This window comes from Euprymna scolopes, chromosome 8 (assembly GCF_053919585.1).
Source record: "Euprymna scolopes isolate OS-2025 chromosome 8, ASM5391958v1, whole genome shotgun sequence".
Lineage (NCBI taxonomy): Eukaryota > Metazoa > Mollusca > Cephalopoda > Sepiida > Sepiolidae > Euprymna > Euprymna scolopes.
Genome location: NC_136489.1, coordinates 87,802,688 through 87,820,195, shown reverse-complemented (window position 1 = coordinate 87,820,195; position 17,508 = coordinate 87,802,688). Strand labels below are relative to the sequence as shown.

The following is a 17,508-nucleotide window of genomic DNA, read 5'->3' as shown; positions in this document are numbered from 1 at the left end:
GTCTTTTTCAATTTCTGATTCAGTTTCCTTTTTTAGTTTTTGTTTTTCTTTTTTTTTTAATTTGAAGTTGAACTTTGTCGATTTGATGGTTAACGGATGCGAAGATACTTTTAGCGAGAAAACTTACGCGTGGGTCTCCCAGGTGATTCTGTATGGCGTTTCCAACCTCGTTTTTGGCCTGATCTTCAGTCTGAGAGACGTCAAAATAGCCAAGAAACATGTAACTGAAAGTCCGTTCCGATTTAGGTACAACTGAATGACCATATACAAGAACGATGCCCAAAAGAAAGATGGTCATCGGGCACACGAACATAAACACCTGCAAGTAGATAATAATAATAATAATAAGAAGAAGAAGAAGAAGAAGAAGAAGAAGAAAAAGAAGAAGAAGAAGAACAACAACAACAACAACAACAACAACAATAATAATAATAATAATAATAATTCTGATTTTGTTTATCAACGTCTCTCTGGAAAGAGGCGGGATTAATTTCAAGAGGATTTCCCTCAATCCCGGCTCCAAACCAGGGGCTTCAAAGATCAAGGGTTTTTCTAAGGATGTTGGTGTTACCTACAATAGCAGAGGTCTGAAGGCCGCCTTAAACATCGGAGATTTGTAGTTGTTTCAATTCTCCTTCCAGACAACTTGATACTACTCCTAGCGTACCAATTAGGACCGGGATTATTTGTGTTTTAACACCGTGTATACGCCTTATCTCCAAGGCTAATGGAGCATAATTGCTCCACTTCTCGTTCTTCTTCTTTCTCACATTCCTGTCCCAAGGTACTGAGAAGTCCACAATCTGCCAGTTTTTTTTTAGACCTTGTCAATGACCACCAAATCCGGACGATTATGTTTCAATTTCTTGGTCGTTATGACCTTTTGTCCCACTATACCTCCACCTGACCATCCTCACTTGTTCTCACTTTATCAGGCACCTCTTCAAAGTATTTTCCAGCACACTTCACCCAAACCTTCTTATACAACTCCCAATATATCCAAAGTCCCATGCGATCGTGTCTTTTGCGACACTCTCTCTCTCTCTCTCTCTCTCTCTCTCTCTCTCTCTCTCTCTCTCTCTCTCTCTCTCTCTCTGGGCCAATCCACTACACCCTGATGCAAGGTGTGCAATTAACTCTGAGAGCTCACCACAAATCCGGCATTCTGCAGAACTTCCTCTTCTAGGACCACTTTTTTGAACAATCGTGTTCCTAATGCCTTCTCTTGTGCTGCATAAACAACACTTCAGTACTCTTAGCCAGATACCCAGCTCTAAGTCATTGCCATGATCTTTCATCAGCCACTTCTGCTATATCCTGGAAGAACCTTCCGTGAATTTTCTTTCTAGCCAGTTCCTCTGCCCTTTCTCTATCCATACGTTTCACATAATCAGCCTTGATCTCACATACCTCCACTTCATTGGCCACAGCCTTAAGCATCCACTCCTCACTTCTAACCACATGCTCCTTCAACGACATCTCCTCGGTTCTAACACAATCTTTTACACTTTTCAATCCTCTCCCACCGTCTTTCCTCTTTTGATACACCCTCGCTACGCTACTTCGAATGTGAAATATACCAAATATTGCTAAAACTTTTCTTCTTTTGATATCCATAGCATGCAAATCCTTGTCAGACCATTCTAAAATTCCCGAACTGTATCTCAAAACACTGACTGCCCATGCATTCACTGCTTTCATTAGGTTTCCTCCATACAGTTTCGACCTTGCAATTAGTTTCACTCTTCTAAGATACTCCTTCCTGACTTTTTCCTTCATTTCTCTGTTCATGATGCCTACACCCTCCAACACTCCCAAATACTTATACCCCATATCTTCTATTTCTTTCATGATTTCTCCATTTGGCAGCACTATTCCATTTGAATGAACCTTCACTCCTCTTTTCATCACAAGCACCGCATATTTACTAATCCCAAACTCCATCCCAATGTCTTCTGAATATGTCTCCACAAGTTCTACCAGTCTCTTCATTTCCTTTTTATTTCTACCGAATATTTTCAAATCATCCATAAACAGTAGATGGTTGTACCCCAGTTTTTCTCTCTTCAAGAGGATGCTCAGTGGCATCATTATCATTACAAAAAGAAGTGGAGATAACGAATCTCCTTGTAATATTCCACGTTTTATGTCAACCTGCCACATCACTTCTCTGTTTGCTGTCAGCACCGTTTTTCATTGAGCCATACTTGTCTCCGAAAGCTCTAATACATTCTCAGCAACCTTCACCATCAATAGTGTTTCACGTATCCATGAATGAGGAACCATGTCATAAGCCTTTCTGTAATCGATCCATGCTACGCTCAGATTCCTCTTCTTCTTGTTTGCATCCTGTATTAATGCTTTATCAATCAGTAGTTGCTCCTTGGTACCTCTCAAGTCTTTTCGACACCCTTTCTGTCCATCAGGGAAAACGCCATTACTCTCAAGATGTTCATAAATTTTTTCTGCAATGATTCCAGTTAACAGTTTCCACATTAGTGGTAGACTTGTAATTGGTCTATAATTATTGGCATCTGTTCCCTTTGCAGGATCTTTCCTAATCAGTGTCGTCCTTCCCTTAAAAAGCCAATCAGAGATATCTCCCGACTCTATGACCCTTTGCAGGGCAGCAGCTATAGGTGGATAAAGGCATTGGAACAGTTGAAACCAGGTGCCTTCCAGTTTGTCATCCTTCGTATGCCAGCCTTCACGTCATCAATGGTTATCTCAACGTTCTTCATCTGCTGCATACCTGATAGCCTTTCTCTGACCTCTACCAACAAGCTAGCCTTCTTATTATATCGCCCTTCGACAGACCAAATCCCACTCCAGAACTTCCTGGCATCATCTGCATTTGGAGTGTTGTTATTTCCCGCCTGTTTACTACCATTTAATTCTTTATACAGCTGAGACTGATTGTTCCGGAAAAGGTTGTTTTGCCGAAACGCAACACTTTTTCCAAGAAAGTTCCGAATTTTTATCACCAGTGTGGATCTTCTCTTTCAACGTTCATCGTTCCATTTTCCAGTAATCTATACCCCTTTTCAAACTCGTCCATGGCTTTTTGTCCTAGTTTAATTCCTTTTCTTATTTCTTCGATTCTGCCAATGTCTTTCCGCCACCGTTCAATACTTTCTTCAAGCCGCCTCTGCCAGTATGGCCTTCTATCCTCCATTTCTCTCTCTTTTTCTTCTGTATTAAGCCAAGACGATTCGCAATAACGCATGACGCTGCATACATAAGTCTGTTAAGTTCCATAATCGATATGTTCTTTCTTATGATGTTGTGAATTACTCCTTGAACTATTTTTTACCTCGCTTTTCACCTTCCGCCTATCACTACTCTTCATGCCTAGAATGTCTATGATCCCGTCTCCAAGAAGAACCTCTCTTAACTTCTGAAGTACTTCTTTTTCTTCAGAAATCAAAGTTCGAACTTCATCATCACTTCTCCATTCATCTGCTCCTTTCATTGATTCCATTGTCTAAGAGTCAATGATCTCATCTGCCTTAAATGCTTCAAACTCCTTCTCATCACTTCCCCTAACCATAGGATTCCATTCCTCCTCAGTTGCCCGCCTCCCATCATCGCTTACATTTCCCTTTTGCACTTCCACTCTCTCGGTGCTTTCATCAGAGCTAGTTTCATCAATTTTACTTTCGTTATTCATTTCATTCATAACCATCTGTTCAACCTCTTCTCTTCCAATCATTGAAAGTAGGTTGTTATTTTTAATTTGTTTTAACTGGAATACCAAACTCGCGACACTTCTAGCTCTTTCTCCTCTTGATTCCCATCCTTCCTTCATTTTTCGGATATATCTACCAGATTTGGAACTTCCCTTCTTACAAAGCATTCCCACAGTATTCTTCTTTCCTCATTCGTCCATGTTTTTTACATTTCCTGTTCCAACTCCCTTCGTGTCTTGGGACCCTCTCTGGCAATTCTCACCCCCCTATATCCAGCCACATCCTCAGAATTTCGAACAGTTGTATGATGACGACAGGACCCATCCCGTTGACCCACCTTGTTATTATAATAATAATAATAATAATAATAATAATAATAATAATAATAATAATAATAATAATCTGATACCGCCTCCCCATAAAAAAGCAAAGCTGATGCCAGCATCAGTTGGTACATAATGGTCCCAGGAAGTTTGAGATGGAAAAAGAAAGTAGAATTTAGACTTTTTCTGGATGTATATGAAGAGTTCTGGAATCCTGAGAATGATGTAGCAAAAATTCGTGAAAAAGCCTTTGTTTGTTACAAGCAATAACCCAATGACAAATGAACGCAAAGTAATTTTCAATTGCGATCGAAAGTAGCGTAAATTATTGGATATATAGAAAGACATTATGTCGCTCATTCTTCATAGAACATTACCTCTTTTTTACCAGTTAGGAATCACTTGTAATCACCTATGTGGAAACTCATAGTGATAAATAAAAAAAAGACATATATTAAAATATTTTCTTTTTCTATATTATTATTTTTTTATATATTTTCTTCAATAAGTTCACCAGCGATTCAATTCCTCAGTGACAGAACTTACACAAACATGAATTAAGTGATACTATTGCAGCTGTACAATAGCAACAGAGAGGTGGCGGTGGCTAGGTGGTTAACGACACAGACTAACAACCCAAGTGTGCCAGGTTCGAATCCAATTCGTTTCACAGAACAGAAATGTTGGTAACGTTCACGTGATCCCTCCCGTAAGTACTCGATGTGTTCCTATAAGAAATTCCATTGAGAAAGATAATGGTGAAACGAAATGAAAATTTTGCATGTGCAATGATTTATATCTCTAGGGGTTATGGGGCAAATTATAGCTCTGAACTAATTGTGGTTTCTGTTTTACAGGTATTTAAACTGAGTCAGATGTGAAATGGTGCCTGTGGAATGTCGAGCAGTGATCCTGTTTTTGTATTTGAAAGGACGCACACAACAGGAGACTTGATGAAATGAAAGAAACTTATGGTGATAATGCCTCATCATATAGCCTGCTAAAACGTTGGCATCGTGAATTCAAACATGGCCGGAAGTCTGTGGAAATATCTCCCAGACCTGGTCGCTCCCTTCTGCCATTGATGAGGCATCTGTCCGTCAAGTTGAGGCTGCTATTTTAAAAGATCTGCACATTACTATTCGCCAAATAGCCCAATATATCAAGATTAAGTACAGGGTCTGTGGAAACTATCATTGATGATCATTTTCATATGCATAAGGTGTCTGCCAGATGGATTCCCAGGTCGCTCACACCATTCCAGAAGCGAGAACGCGTCGAGTGCTCAACGATGAATTTGGAGATGTGCCAAGAAGATGAGTCAAAGTTTTTCAAAAGACTGATTAGACACAGGATGAAACCTGGGTCCATCACTATGATCCAGAGACCAAAGCCCAGTGAATGCAGTGGAAGCACCTGGACACCACCTCCAAAGAGGCAAGGGTGTAGCCATCCGCTGGCAAGGTCATGCTCACAATCTTCTGGGACCAGGACGGAGTAGTGATGAAAAATTTCCTGGCAAAGGGTACCACAATTACAGGAGCTTATTATGCTTCACTATTGAGGAAATTAAGGGAAGCTATCAAAATCAAGAGGCGGGGTAAGATCAGCAAAGCTACCCTCCTCCTGCAGGACAATACTCCGGTCCACAACTCGCATGTCGCCAGATCAGAAGCACGGGCGTGTGGTTATGGAATCCTCCCCCATCTTTCCTTCTCTCCTGACCTTGCACCCTCTGACTTTCACCTCTTCCCAGCCATGAAGTTGTTTTTGAAAGGAAAGCGTTCCCAGATGATGCAACCTTGATTTCTGAAGTCACGTCGTGGTTAGAGTACCAACCTGGGGTGTTCTACAAAAGCGGTCTCCAGAGCTGCATCAAACGATGGGAGAAATGCATAACTCTGGGTGGTTCCTATATAGAGAAAGGCTAATAACTGTGCCCAGTTTCGTTGCTCTACTGCTATGGGAAGTGAGTCAGGGCATTACTTATTGCACGCCCCTTGTAACAGTCAAGTGGAGTCGATTATCTCCCAAAGTCGAAAATTAAGCATAAACAAAACAAATATCTTCAATCATGCGAAAATATAATGCTAAACTGAGCTTTATATTTCAACTACTAGCATTATTGTGTAATTTCCGATTTCTGAGCGATTGTGGAGATTTTACGTGACTGTCTAATATTGACAGGTGATGACTAGAGCTAGGACAACAGCATATTCTTTTCAACGTGTTGACTCTCGAGTGTGTATCCGTTGATATCTTATACGCTTTTATATAGAGTGATGTTGTTATCGGTTGATTAACTGTGTCTAACTGTGTCGGATATATACTCGAGAGTCAAAGCAACGAAAAGAATATTCTGTTGTCACAGCCCTAGTGATGACTCATTAGTAATAAAAACAAAATAAAATATAAGACATTAAAATGACGAAGCACACAATGAGAGCACTCTACAGCAACATAGTAAAAGGTTGAATTCGAAATCCTCGATGATTATCGATTACGATAGGAAATACCTGAAGAAAACTAAAGGACACAGCAATCGAGACGTAGTTACTATAATACTAAATGAAGACAACAGTCCAAAATAGATAACTAATGCTTCCTAAAAGTAAGGCCTCCTATTTTTTAATCATAAACTAAGACGTTGAAGAACTACGAAGTCGGGATTGATACCATACAAACGAGCTTTTGTGCTCAATAATTTATTTTTCTACATAGTCAGCACGATTTTCAATGCACTTTTCCCAATCTCTTTTGATGCCTCGGTCGTAAACGCCCGAAGCACCTTCTGTCACTCATTTCTCTCTCACTATTCTGAAATCGACGAACCCATGTTCTAACTGTGCTGATATCAACTGCATCGGCTTCGTAAACGTTCAACAGACGCCGGTTAATGTTGACCGGTTCATTTTTTTCTGTCTGGAAGAATTCAATGACGTATCTCTGCTTTTGATGCGCGTCCATGACAGGGGTTGATTTTTTATAGCCTCACACCGACAATATCTACAACAGAGGGATGAAGCTTTCGGGTCATGAATGCGTGCGTTCTATCATCATAATAACACAATAGGCAATCTTCTCTGCTCCATTTAGGCAGAATAAAAAAATAGGACGCATTACTTTTGGAATTCCCTTCGTAAATACTACGAAAATATGTCAAACACAATAACAAATGTGTTGTTACCTTTCCGATCCAAGCTGCTCCACGGAAAACAAAGAAATATGTAACAATCCACGTGGCTAAGAGAACGAGACAAAGGGTCCACACGAGATTTCCGCCGTCACCGATATGTTCGGTTCTTTGAAGAACGTCTTCACTGAAAGAAATAAAAGAAAAATATAGCAATCACATATTAAAGATGTTTTACGTTAGAGGTAAACATAATTTTACTGCCAACTGGCAAATACTGTGGATATTACACGTCTAATACAAGGTCGAGTTTAGTCTTATTGCATACATTTTTTCTAGAAATAGCTCCAATGAGGCTAGCCGAGTTTAGGTAGGGGGTAAATAGTAACCAGGAAGAGAGTTTCACTATCATTCAGTTCTTTCAAAAGGAACTATTGAAATGGGAAGTTGTATTACTAAGATATATCATAACGTTAATGGAGACCACTAGACTAACAAATCAAACGAGCTGGAACAAATGGAAGCAAGGATTAAGCAATTCTGAAGAAGACATACTATAATTGTATCAGTAAAAAAGACTAACAAAATACGTCCCTTTAGGCGATTAGCGTCAAGATAATGTATAGAGATTTGTATCTTTTGTAAGCTACTTAATTGATATGCTTACTTATATATATATATATATATATATATATATATATATATATATTTGGTACGCTTATACGCTTACTTATGTACTGTGTGCATGTGTGTATGTGCGTACTTATATGTATATGTATATGTATTTAAAACTGACGTGGCACCTTCTCATTGGCTATACCTACTACTCCCCCTCCTTTTTTTCCTTTCCCCTTTTTCCAGTGTATGCTCATCACTTTCACTACACTGATGAAGACTGAAAGATCGGTCGAAAATTATATACTTGTAAAAAGAGATCAATTTATTTCATAATCATATTTTGTATTCCTGCACGTCACCAATTGAAAACGAATAAAGAAAAGTTATAAACTTTTATACTTTTCCTATTCTTATTTATACATTTTCATATATATATATATATATATATATATATATATATATATATATACACGAGGGGCTTGCAATAAGTAATGCCTTTGACCAACTTCCAGTTGTCTGATCTAGCTGAAATTTTGCATGTGCAATGATTTATATCTCTACGGGTTATGTGGCAAATTACAGATCTGAACGAATTTTGGTTTCTATCTTATAGGTATTTGAACTGAGTCAGGTGTGAAATGGGGCCTGTTGAATGTCGAGCAGTGATCCGGTTTTTGTATTTGAAAGGACGCACACCACAGGAGACTTTTGATGAAATGAAAGAAACTTATGGTGATAATGACCCATCATATGAACTTGGCCGGAAGTCTGTGGAAACAGCTCCCAGACCTGGTCGCCCCCTTCTACCATTGATGAGGCATCAGTCCGTCAAGTTGAGGCTTCCATTTTGGAAGATAGACGCATTACTATTCGCCAAATAGTCCAAGATGTCAAGATTAGTACAGGGTCTGTTGAAACTATCATTGATGATCATTTTCTTATGCATAAGGTGTCTGCCAGATGGATTTCCAGGTTGCTCACACCATTCCAGAAGCGAGAACGCGTCGAGTGCTCGAGGATGAATTTGGAGATGTGCCAAGAAGATAAGTCAAAGTTTTTCAAAAGACTGATTACACAGGATGAAACCTGGATCAATAACTATGATCCAGAGACTAAAGCCCAGTGAATGCAGTGGAAGCACTTGGACACCACCTCCAAAGAAGGCAAGGGTGCAGCCTTCCGCTGGCAAGGTCATGCTCACAGTCTTCTGGGACCAGGACGGAGTAGTGATGACAGATTTCCTGGCAAAGGGTACCACAATTACAGGAGCTTATTATGCTTCACTTTTGAGGAAATTAAGGGAAGCTATCAAAATCAAGAAGCGGGGCAAGATCAGCAAAGATACCCTCCTCCTGCAGGACAACGCTCCAGTCCGCAACTCACATGTCGCCAGATCAGAAGCACGGCCGTGTGGTTATGAAATACACCCCCATCCTCCCTACTCTCCTGACGTTGCACCCTCTGACTTTCACCTCTTCCCAGCCATGAAGTTGTTTCTGGAAGGAAAAAGTTTCCCAGATGATGCAGCCGTGATTTCTGAAGTGACGTCGCGGTTAGAGTACCAACCTGGGGTGTTCTACAAAAACGGTCTCCAGAACTGCATCAAACGATGGGAGAAATGCATAACTCTGGGTGGTTCCTATGTAGAGAAAGACTAATAACTGTGCCGTTCGTTGCTCTACTGCTATGGGAAGTGATTCAGGGGCATTACTTATTGCACGCCCCTCGTATATATATATATATATATATATATATATATATATATATATATATATATATATATATATATATATATATATATATATATATGTGTGTGTGAGAGAGAGAGAGAGAGAGAGAGAGAGGGGGGGCTCTAAATCTAAAGTAAAGAATTGCTCCGAAATATGGATAAAGAGCCCTTGCAATATATATATATATATATATATATATATATATATATATATATATATATATATATATATATATGCCACAAGTATATTCATATACTTCGTACACATTCATATAATTTTATTTGATACATGGTACGTCTTATACTTGCTTAGTTGACCGGTATACCAAATAACTCATTAGAGACTCCTATACATCCACAATTTTAAGCAATTCTTCGTTTCATAATTAGAGTCTCTAAATGTCCCTAATTATTATTATTACTAGTGTATAGAATTTGTCAAAAAATCGCGGAAAAATTACGCACTTTTATTCATATAAACTCATAGAATTACGTTAGTTAATTTTGCATGTATAAATTATTATTATTATTATTATTATTATTATTATTATTATTACTAATTCTACTTTTATTATTGTTATTATTATTACAACTATTATTAATAATAATACTATTATTATTGTTGCTGTTATTATTATTATTACTCATACTATTATTAGTAGTACTAGTTGTAATAGTAGTAGCAGTAGTATTAGTATTGACATAAAGAAAGCTATCACCTACTGTTAACCTTTTATTTTTGGCAACACCAGCAGCTGCGAATTCTTGAGGCGCGAGAATGTGAATATACTTCTTTCTTTCTGGTTTGTCCAATCAGAAGCCAGCTAGCTTTAAGTCACATGACAGAGTTTATAAAAGGTTAAACCGAAAACTGTCTTTTTTTTTCTCTACCAGGCGCTCGAGCTCGAGCGCCTGGTAGAGAAAAAAAAAAGACATCCACGTGAGACACTACACTTCCGACGGCGCTGTCTCTAATCTTTTGTGTCTGTCCATGAATATGGACGCATGTTTCTACTACAAACTTACAAACACATACATAAACTCTTTTCTCTCACAATAGGCCTGTATAATAATTCATCAACGTCTCTACACGGGGACTCTTTCCAATACTAATCTTTTCTCTATACAAACTTACTAACCACGATAATCCATAAAGCTGTTACTGGTCCCCCGAAAAAGCAGTAATTCATTCCAGTTCGCCCGTTCGTTTGTTCGCACCTTTTTCAATAACGGCTCCTTAGATTATTTTTGAAATTTTGCACAAAGATTAATCATGGTGAAAGTAAAAATTTTATTTGTGAAGGGGAACTCCGCATGCTCGGCTTGTTTAATGTTAAAATGAGACTTCTTGACATGCCTTCATTTCTACCGCGCATGGCGACCCCTACAAGGGCACATCGCTACATATTTCTTTTCGAGTTCATTTCAGACAGTGGACGTTGCTTGCTATTTGTTTTCCCATGTTAGTCCATTATTTCATTGGGATAACATTGAATAATAGTGAGTTGAAAAAAAAAACGCGAATCAGTTTGAAGACTCTATGACTCTATGTTGTCATGTGTAGGGTGACAAGTGTTTAAAATGTGTGATACAGTTTTTAATCGATAGCATTTTATGTGTTATGATGTCTTATTCATTGGTATATAAGTCAGATTATAATTATAATAATTAGTGAAACAAGCAACACAGAAAATTAGCTGGTTAGGCAATATACTGCTTTAATGGTAAAATTTACACAGAATGAGATACGTCCTACATAAAAAAATTCATTTGTACGTTCAGTGTGTAGTCTACTATGGTAGTTCAATAGTAAAGCCTCCTTTTTGTTAACTCAAAAAGTTGAAAAGCTACGGAGACGGAAGTGGTACTATTCAAACGAGCAACTGTTTGTACTGCAGAATTTATGTTTCAGCATCATTCTCAATGCATTTTTACCATGAATTCAAATCTACGGCATGGGCTGGCTTTCTTAGAAGATCACACCGTCAATATTTGCAACAGGGAGATAAACTTTCAGGTCCTAAATGCATAAGTTTAGTCATCATAACAATGCAATTTGCAATTCCCTCTTATCCATTTAGGCGGAATTTTAAAATTAGGAAGCATTACTTTTGGAACGCTCCTCGTATAAAATAACCAGGAGCACTCATTAACTTTTTTCTTTTTTTTTTTTTTTCTTTTTTTTTGCGTATATATTATTTCCTGGTGTGACCAAGGAAATGCAACTAAGAAGTGATTCAGGCGGTACTTTCTGATTTTAACTAGGAAGTAATTTCAAATTAATAATTAATTAATAGCCACTCCAAATTGTGTACAAATTCCTATTAAAAGTCTTGGTCTAGTACTGAGTTACTATTGTTGTTTTTGTTGTTTTTTAACATTGCAGTGTACAACTTCTGAAATCAAACAACTATGGTTGCAACATTTCAAAACAACAAGCGCTGTAATGATTCAGACATCTTTTGCAATATGTGTGGAAACTACATATTTCAATATAAAATTGGACATTTTCTCTTTTTTTTGGGGGGGGCGGGGGAACTGATTGCTTTTTATCTCTTTTATTCAACATTCACGTTCCTATTTAGTTGTCCTCTCCGTGAGGTTAAAGTGAGACAAAAGGTCGGTTTTTAATGTGAAGAAAATCCATTTGCGCAAAAAGGAACACTTAACATTGCATTGTAACAAAATTCAAAAAAAAAAATGATTTAATCTAAAAAGAGTTCTCATTTACTGGCCAAGGAAATAAAAGAAAAAGTTTAGTATCAGAACGGATACTACACTTTAACGTTAATTCCTTTTTGAAAAGTAAAAAAAAAAAAAAACAACCTGAGAAAAACAGTGACTATTGTAAATTCGCCAAATATTCAGAGTAAATATAAAAATAAGCACCCTTTTTTGTTTGGTTGGTTGATTTTTATATTAAAAGAAAACTTTTTCTTTAATTTTAAATCGTTGCGATTGCTTAGTTAATTTTGGCTACAGAAACAAATTCTTCATTATGGCGGGCAGTAGCGAATATGGACGACTCTGGTGGCATCAAAAGTGTGGCCGTTTTTCTTGTTTTGTTTTGTTTGTTTGTTTGTTTGTTTGTTTATTTGTTTTTGTTTTTTTTCTCTCAAAGGTTTTAAGCTTGCGTTCACTCGTAATTGCCCAGAACGTGAAATCTCATTTTTTAGTGGATTTAATCAAGAATCCTTGGCCCCTTTTTATGTAGGTAGCATGGCCTTTATAATTTAACAGACTTCTTATATTTTTCCTTTGATAAATTCAGTGTGAGATTTTCAGTTATATTTTTCACTTGTGCTATTTTTAACTGCGCTATTTCACGGGACCATTTTGTTCTATGCAATTTTTTACATTCAAGATACTAATAAACAAATTTGGAGATTTCTATTTATTCGCTTATGCCATATTTACCGGTACAAATTTTACCCATGCTATTTTTATGGTGCCATTTTTACCTGCACCATTTTATTTTTTAAATTTAATTGAAATTCAGATGACAGGATGAGTGTGAGAAAAAATGGTGGAATCAGGAAGATGGAGGGAGGAGAGTTATGGTAGCTACGATGGAGAAAGAAGGTAAGAAGATGACAAATAAATAGATGACGTAAATAAAGAAGAAATGGAAAAACACTAAAGTAACTAACATAATATTTGTAACAGAAGAAACAGCATAAGATATATTAAGACTGCTAGGTGGCTCCCTCCTACTGTACTAGAAAACTACCCCCAGCCGCTAGTATTGTTGTATAACGGGGTATCTAAACGGGGATATGTAATATAAAGGGATTTTGAAACGGCGCCAAACGGTTATATATAGTATACGGAGAAGAGAGAGTAGATGTTACGTGGCAGGAGGAGCATAGAAGAGAGACTAAGATAACGTATAAGATTAATGTGCGCGTATATGTTTGATGAAGACTGTGTCATTACATGATATACTTTAGAGTGTGTGTTTATGTTGGGGAAGCACATATATGAGGGGACAACAATGTTCTTTGTGTTGGTGATGACAAGACAAAATTACGTACCTGGGTTAAAAGACAAAAACAAAGACCAGGTTAAAAAGACAAACAAGAAGACCAGATTAAAAAGACAAACACGAAGACCAGATTAAAAAGACAAACACGAAGACCAGATTAAAAAGACAAACACGAAGACCAGATTAAAAAGACAAACACGAAGACCAGATTAAAAAGTCAAACACGAAGACCAGATTAAAAAGACAAACACGAAGACCAGGTTAAAAAGACAAACACGAAGACCAGATTAAAAAGACAAACACGAAGACCAGATTAAAAAGACAAACACGAAGACCAGGTTAAAAAGACAAACACGAAGACCAGATTAAAAAGTCAAACACGAAGACCAGATTAAAAAGACAGACACGAAGACCAGATTAAAAAGACAAACACGAAGACCAGGTTAAAAAGACAAACACGAAGACCAGATTAAAAAGACAAACACGAAGACCAGATTAAAAAGACAAACACGAAGACCAGGTTAAAAAGACAAACACGAAGACCAGATTAAAAAGACAGACACGAAGACCAGATTAAAAAGACAAACACGAAGACCAGATTAAAAAGACAAACACGAAGACCAGGTTAAAAAGACAAACACGAAGACCAGATTAAAAAGACAAACATACATTCATTATTTACGGTTGGAATGCCACGTTACTACATTATGATTATCTCTCTTCGATCAACCGATCTCAACTCTCAAAAAATTTAACTCTATATTAGATTAATTTAATTCCTATGACGTCAATCATCACGTTTGCAAATATGTGAATATCGATCCACGTTGCCAGCTGACTTGGTCAAGAATTTCGAATTCCTTACAGAATTGTTTTATTAATCTCAACTCTAACTATAAACAATATCACTGAATTCGGCTCCAATAACAATAACAACCAAAATTCCAACATTCCTAAAATATCATTTACAAATACAATTTCCGAATTCATAATAATCATCGAGTATCATGAATTCATAAATTTATAATAATCTTCGGTTATTCTTTCCGGTTTTTTCCGGTAGCGAACAATCACAATCTAAAAGTATACTGCATTTTTACAAAACCAGTAAACGCCCATGCCTAGAGTATTGTTGCCACATCTAGATTGCTGCATCTGCCACACGCCTGCCCCTCTCTCTCTCTCTCTCTCTCTCTCTCTCTCTCTCTCTCTCTCTCTCTCTCTCTCTCTCAGGGTCCAAAAAAGTGTCCAACCTAATAGATCCGGTACTATCAACCATGCTCTAATCACTGCCTTCCATCGCCACAGGGTTGTGTTCCTGTGCTTGTTTTGCAAGTTCTTTAACAGAATGTGCTCTGATAAACTAGTAGCACGTGTGCCCCTCAGTATGAATACTCTCGACTAACATGACAGGCGGCAAAATACCTATTTATTGTAAAGGTTTCTATATTCCGGAAAGCATTCTACTCTAATAGTCTCTTTCCTCGAACTGACATACGTTTGAATCCACCCCCCTCGTTCCTGATTTCTGACTGTACTAATATACAGAAATATAAATTTTATGCGAACAGCCATCTTGCTACTCAACTCCCTACATAGTGTTCCAGTAGGCATAATCCCAAATAGTATCTATTTACATCCAAGTGGCAGTGTGTCTTGTTTGAATTGAATAAGAGCAAAAGAGAGAGAGGGGGGGGAAAGCGTATGACGTTAAAAATGAATGACATAAATAAAGAAGAAACGCTCAATTTGATAAAAGTAGAATCTTGTAAAAATGATTCATTATGGGCAGAATGGATCGTACATTTGTGAAGAGAAAAATAACGTAGAATTATATCAACGAGGTAGAAAATTATTCCCACACATATTTTGGAGATTTAAAATATTATGTTGCCTCAAATGTCTCAAAAGTATTAACACGATTTCTCAGTTTTTATTTATTCATTTGTTTCTTATTTATGTTTTCACTGAGAAAAGGGGTGACTGTAGGAGGGTGTATTAAAATCGTAGCCAGTCTAATACGACTAGTGTCAAGCCGGTGTCAGACGACTAAAACACATGCAATAAATAATAAATTAACGATCTTTCGTGACATTTCACAGCAGATCAAGATAAGTAAATTAGAACAGGCAGCCAAGTTACTCTTAATAGACGACCCACTCCTCCCCACCTCCTCACACATCACGCGTGTTATAGCACCCCACCCACCACGTTCTTAGGTTTTGCCGCTTCAATTGACGACGGATGGGCAGTCATAAATGTGGTAGATTCGTAATAAATAAACAAGGGCTGGTATTCTCAGGATGTGTCCATCTAATCTGCGCGTTTAGCAATAAAAATGCGTTTTCAAACGTAAGCGTGACAGACCACATTATCTGCCATTATTGGTCCTAGGAAAATATGTCTAACAGACCGAAAAATGACACTGACAATATATTGTCGCCAAGGGCCGAAAGGTGAAGGTGTTACTCGACCGTCCAACTAAGAAAGCAGACACAAAGCAAAGTAGCAACGACAACAGGAAAGTGATGACAAACTTATATGATCGGTTACACACGATAGATATCGTGTTTAATTTACCAAGAAAAAACAGTAAATCGTATGAAAATGGAAATCGTGAATCACAGATACGTGCAAAATGCATTGACATTTTGACCCCAAAATTCAAAAATTCAGCAAAATTCAAAAATTCAGCAAAATTCACAAAGTCAAGCAATTTTAATTAAATTTTCAGCATTAATTAATTAACAATTACAAAAACCGATTGATGGTCCCCCGACAAAAAGAAGGATGGACTTGTAAATTCACCCTTGTCCGTTCGTCCGTTCTTCTATTCGTCCGTTCGTCTATCGGCACTTTTCTCAATAACTACTCCTTGGAATTTTTTTGAAATTTTGCAGAAACGTTAAACATGATATGAGTAAAAATGTAACAGAACGGATTTTCCGGAAAAACCCCGGTTGCCCTCCCCCGGGTGCATTTCGGGTAAAAATGGTTAAAATTGACACTTTTGTGCTTATTAAAAAAAATTGATGGTTTGGATTTTCATAAAACTTTCTGAAACGTTGTAACTAACTGATTTCTATATAATTTTATTTGTTTGTACTTCGCGATAATTCTTAGGTGTGCCCCAGGGGATCTTTTAGGGCTAATAAAAACGCTCCATTTTGGGGGATTATTTTATCATATTTGTCCAAAATTTTCTGTGTATGTCTATTTAGCAGTTTTGCATGATGCTGAACTCCAATTTAAATATGTGAAGGCCTTGGCGACTTTGGGGGCTAAATGGCGGGGGTGCAAATAATGGACTTAGTAATTTATTTTTTTGCATGGTGCAGAAATTTACATATGTTAAGGCCTAGAACCGTACCGTTTGTTTGACAAGGCCTAAAATTGCACCGTTTGATTTTTCACCAGGATTTGACGTCCTCTAGAGACTTTGGTTGCCAAATAAAGGGAGGCAAATACTGAACTTAGTCATTTTGTTATGCCTCGTTCACTGTGCACTCACGGGGGACCATTCATGCTTCACTTGTTTTTCTTTGTTAATTTCAGTGAAAATGTACTATTTTTTGTAAACAAAAAACACCTTTGCTAAAGTTGAAGTTTTAAGTACTAAAAAGACGCATGAATTTGTTTTTATTTTTAAAAAAATTTATATAAAAAGTTTTATACTTCAGGAAAATTACGAAGAAACCCCCTAAAGTCCGTGTTAATTAAATCAACATAAATTAATTTCTCGATCTATCAATATCATCATTGGATTAAGAATTGTTTATTCGATGTTTTCTCCAAAAAATAATAAAATCAAATATATTATATTTCATGTGATTTTAATGATAACAATTCTCACAAAAATTTTAAATATAATATTATAATATTTTTTGTACGCATGATGGTGTAAACATCAGCGCAATAATTTTTTTAATAATCTTGAAAAAAAAAAAAAAAAAAACATTAACAAAATTGAGATCCAGAAGCATTATTTTTAATAACGATTACTTTAAACAAATACGGATGGGCAAAATTGT

At 37.1% G+C, this 17,508-nt stretch overlaps 1 protein-coding gene across 1 annotated transcript in view; it reads right to left on the bottom strand.

Moving 5' to 3' along the window:
- The window catches only part of LOC145283626 (sodium- and chloride-dependent GABA transporter 1-like), a 279,964-nt gene that overhangs the window by 49,810 nt on the left and 212,646 nt on the right, over window positions 1-17,508 (bottom strand). Inside the window, exons 5-6 of the mRNA XM_080132579.1 lie at window positions 7,200-7,332; window positions 128-319 (exon numbers count right to left, since the gene is read on the bottom strand). Coding sequence (XP_079988705.1) covers window positions 128-319; window positions 7,200-7,332 — 325 coding nt within the window. The remainder of the gene's footprint in view (window positions 1-127; window positions 320-7,199; window positions 7,333-17,508) is intronic.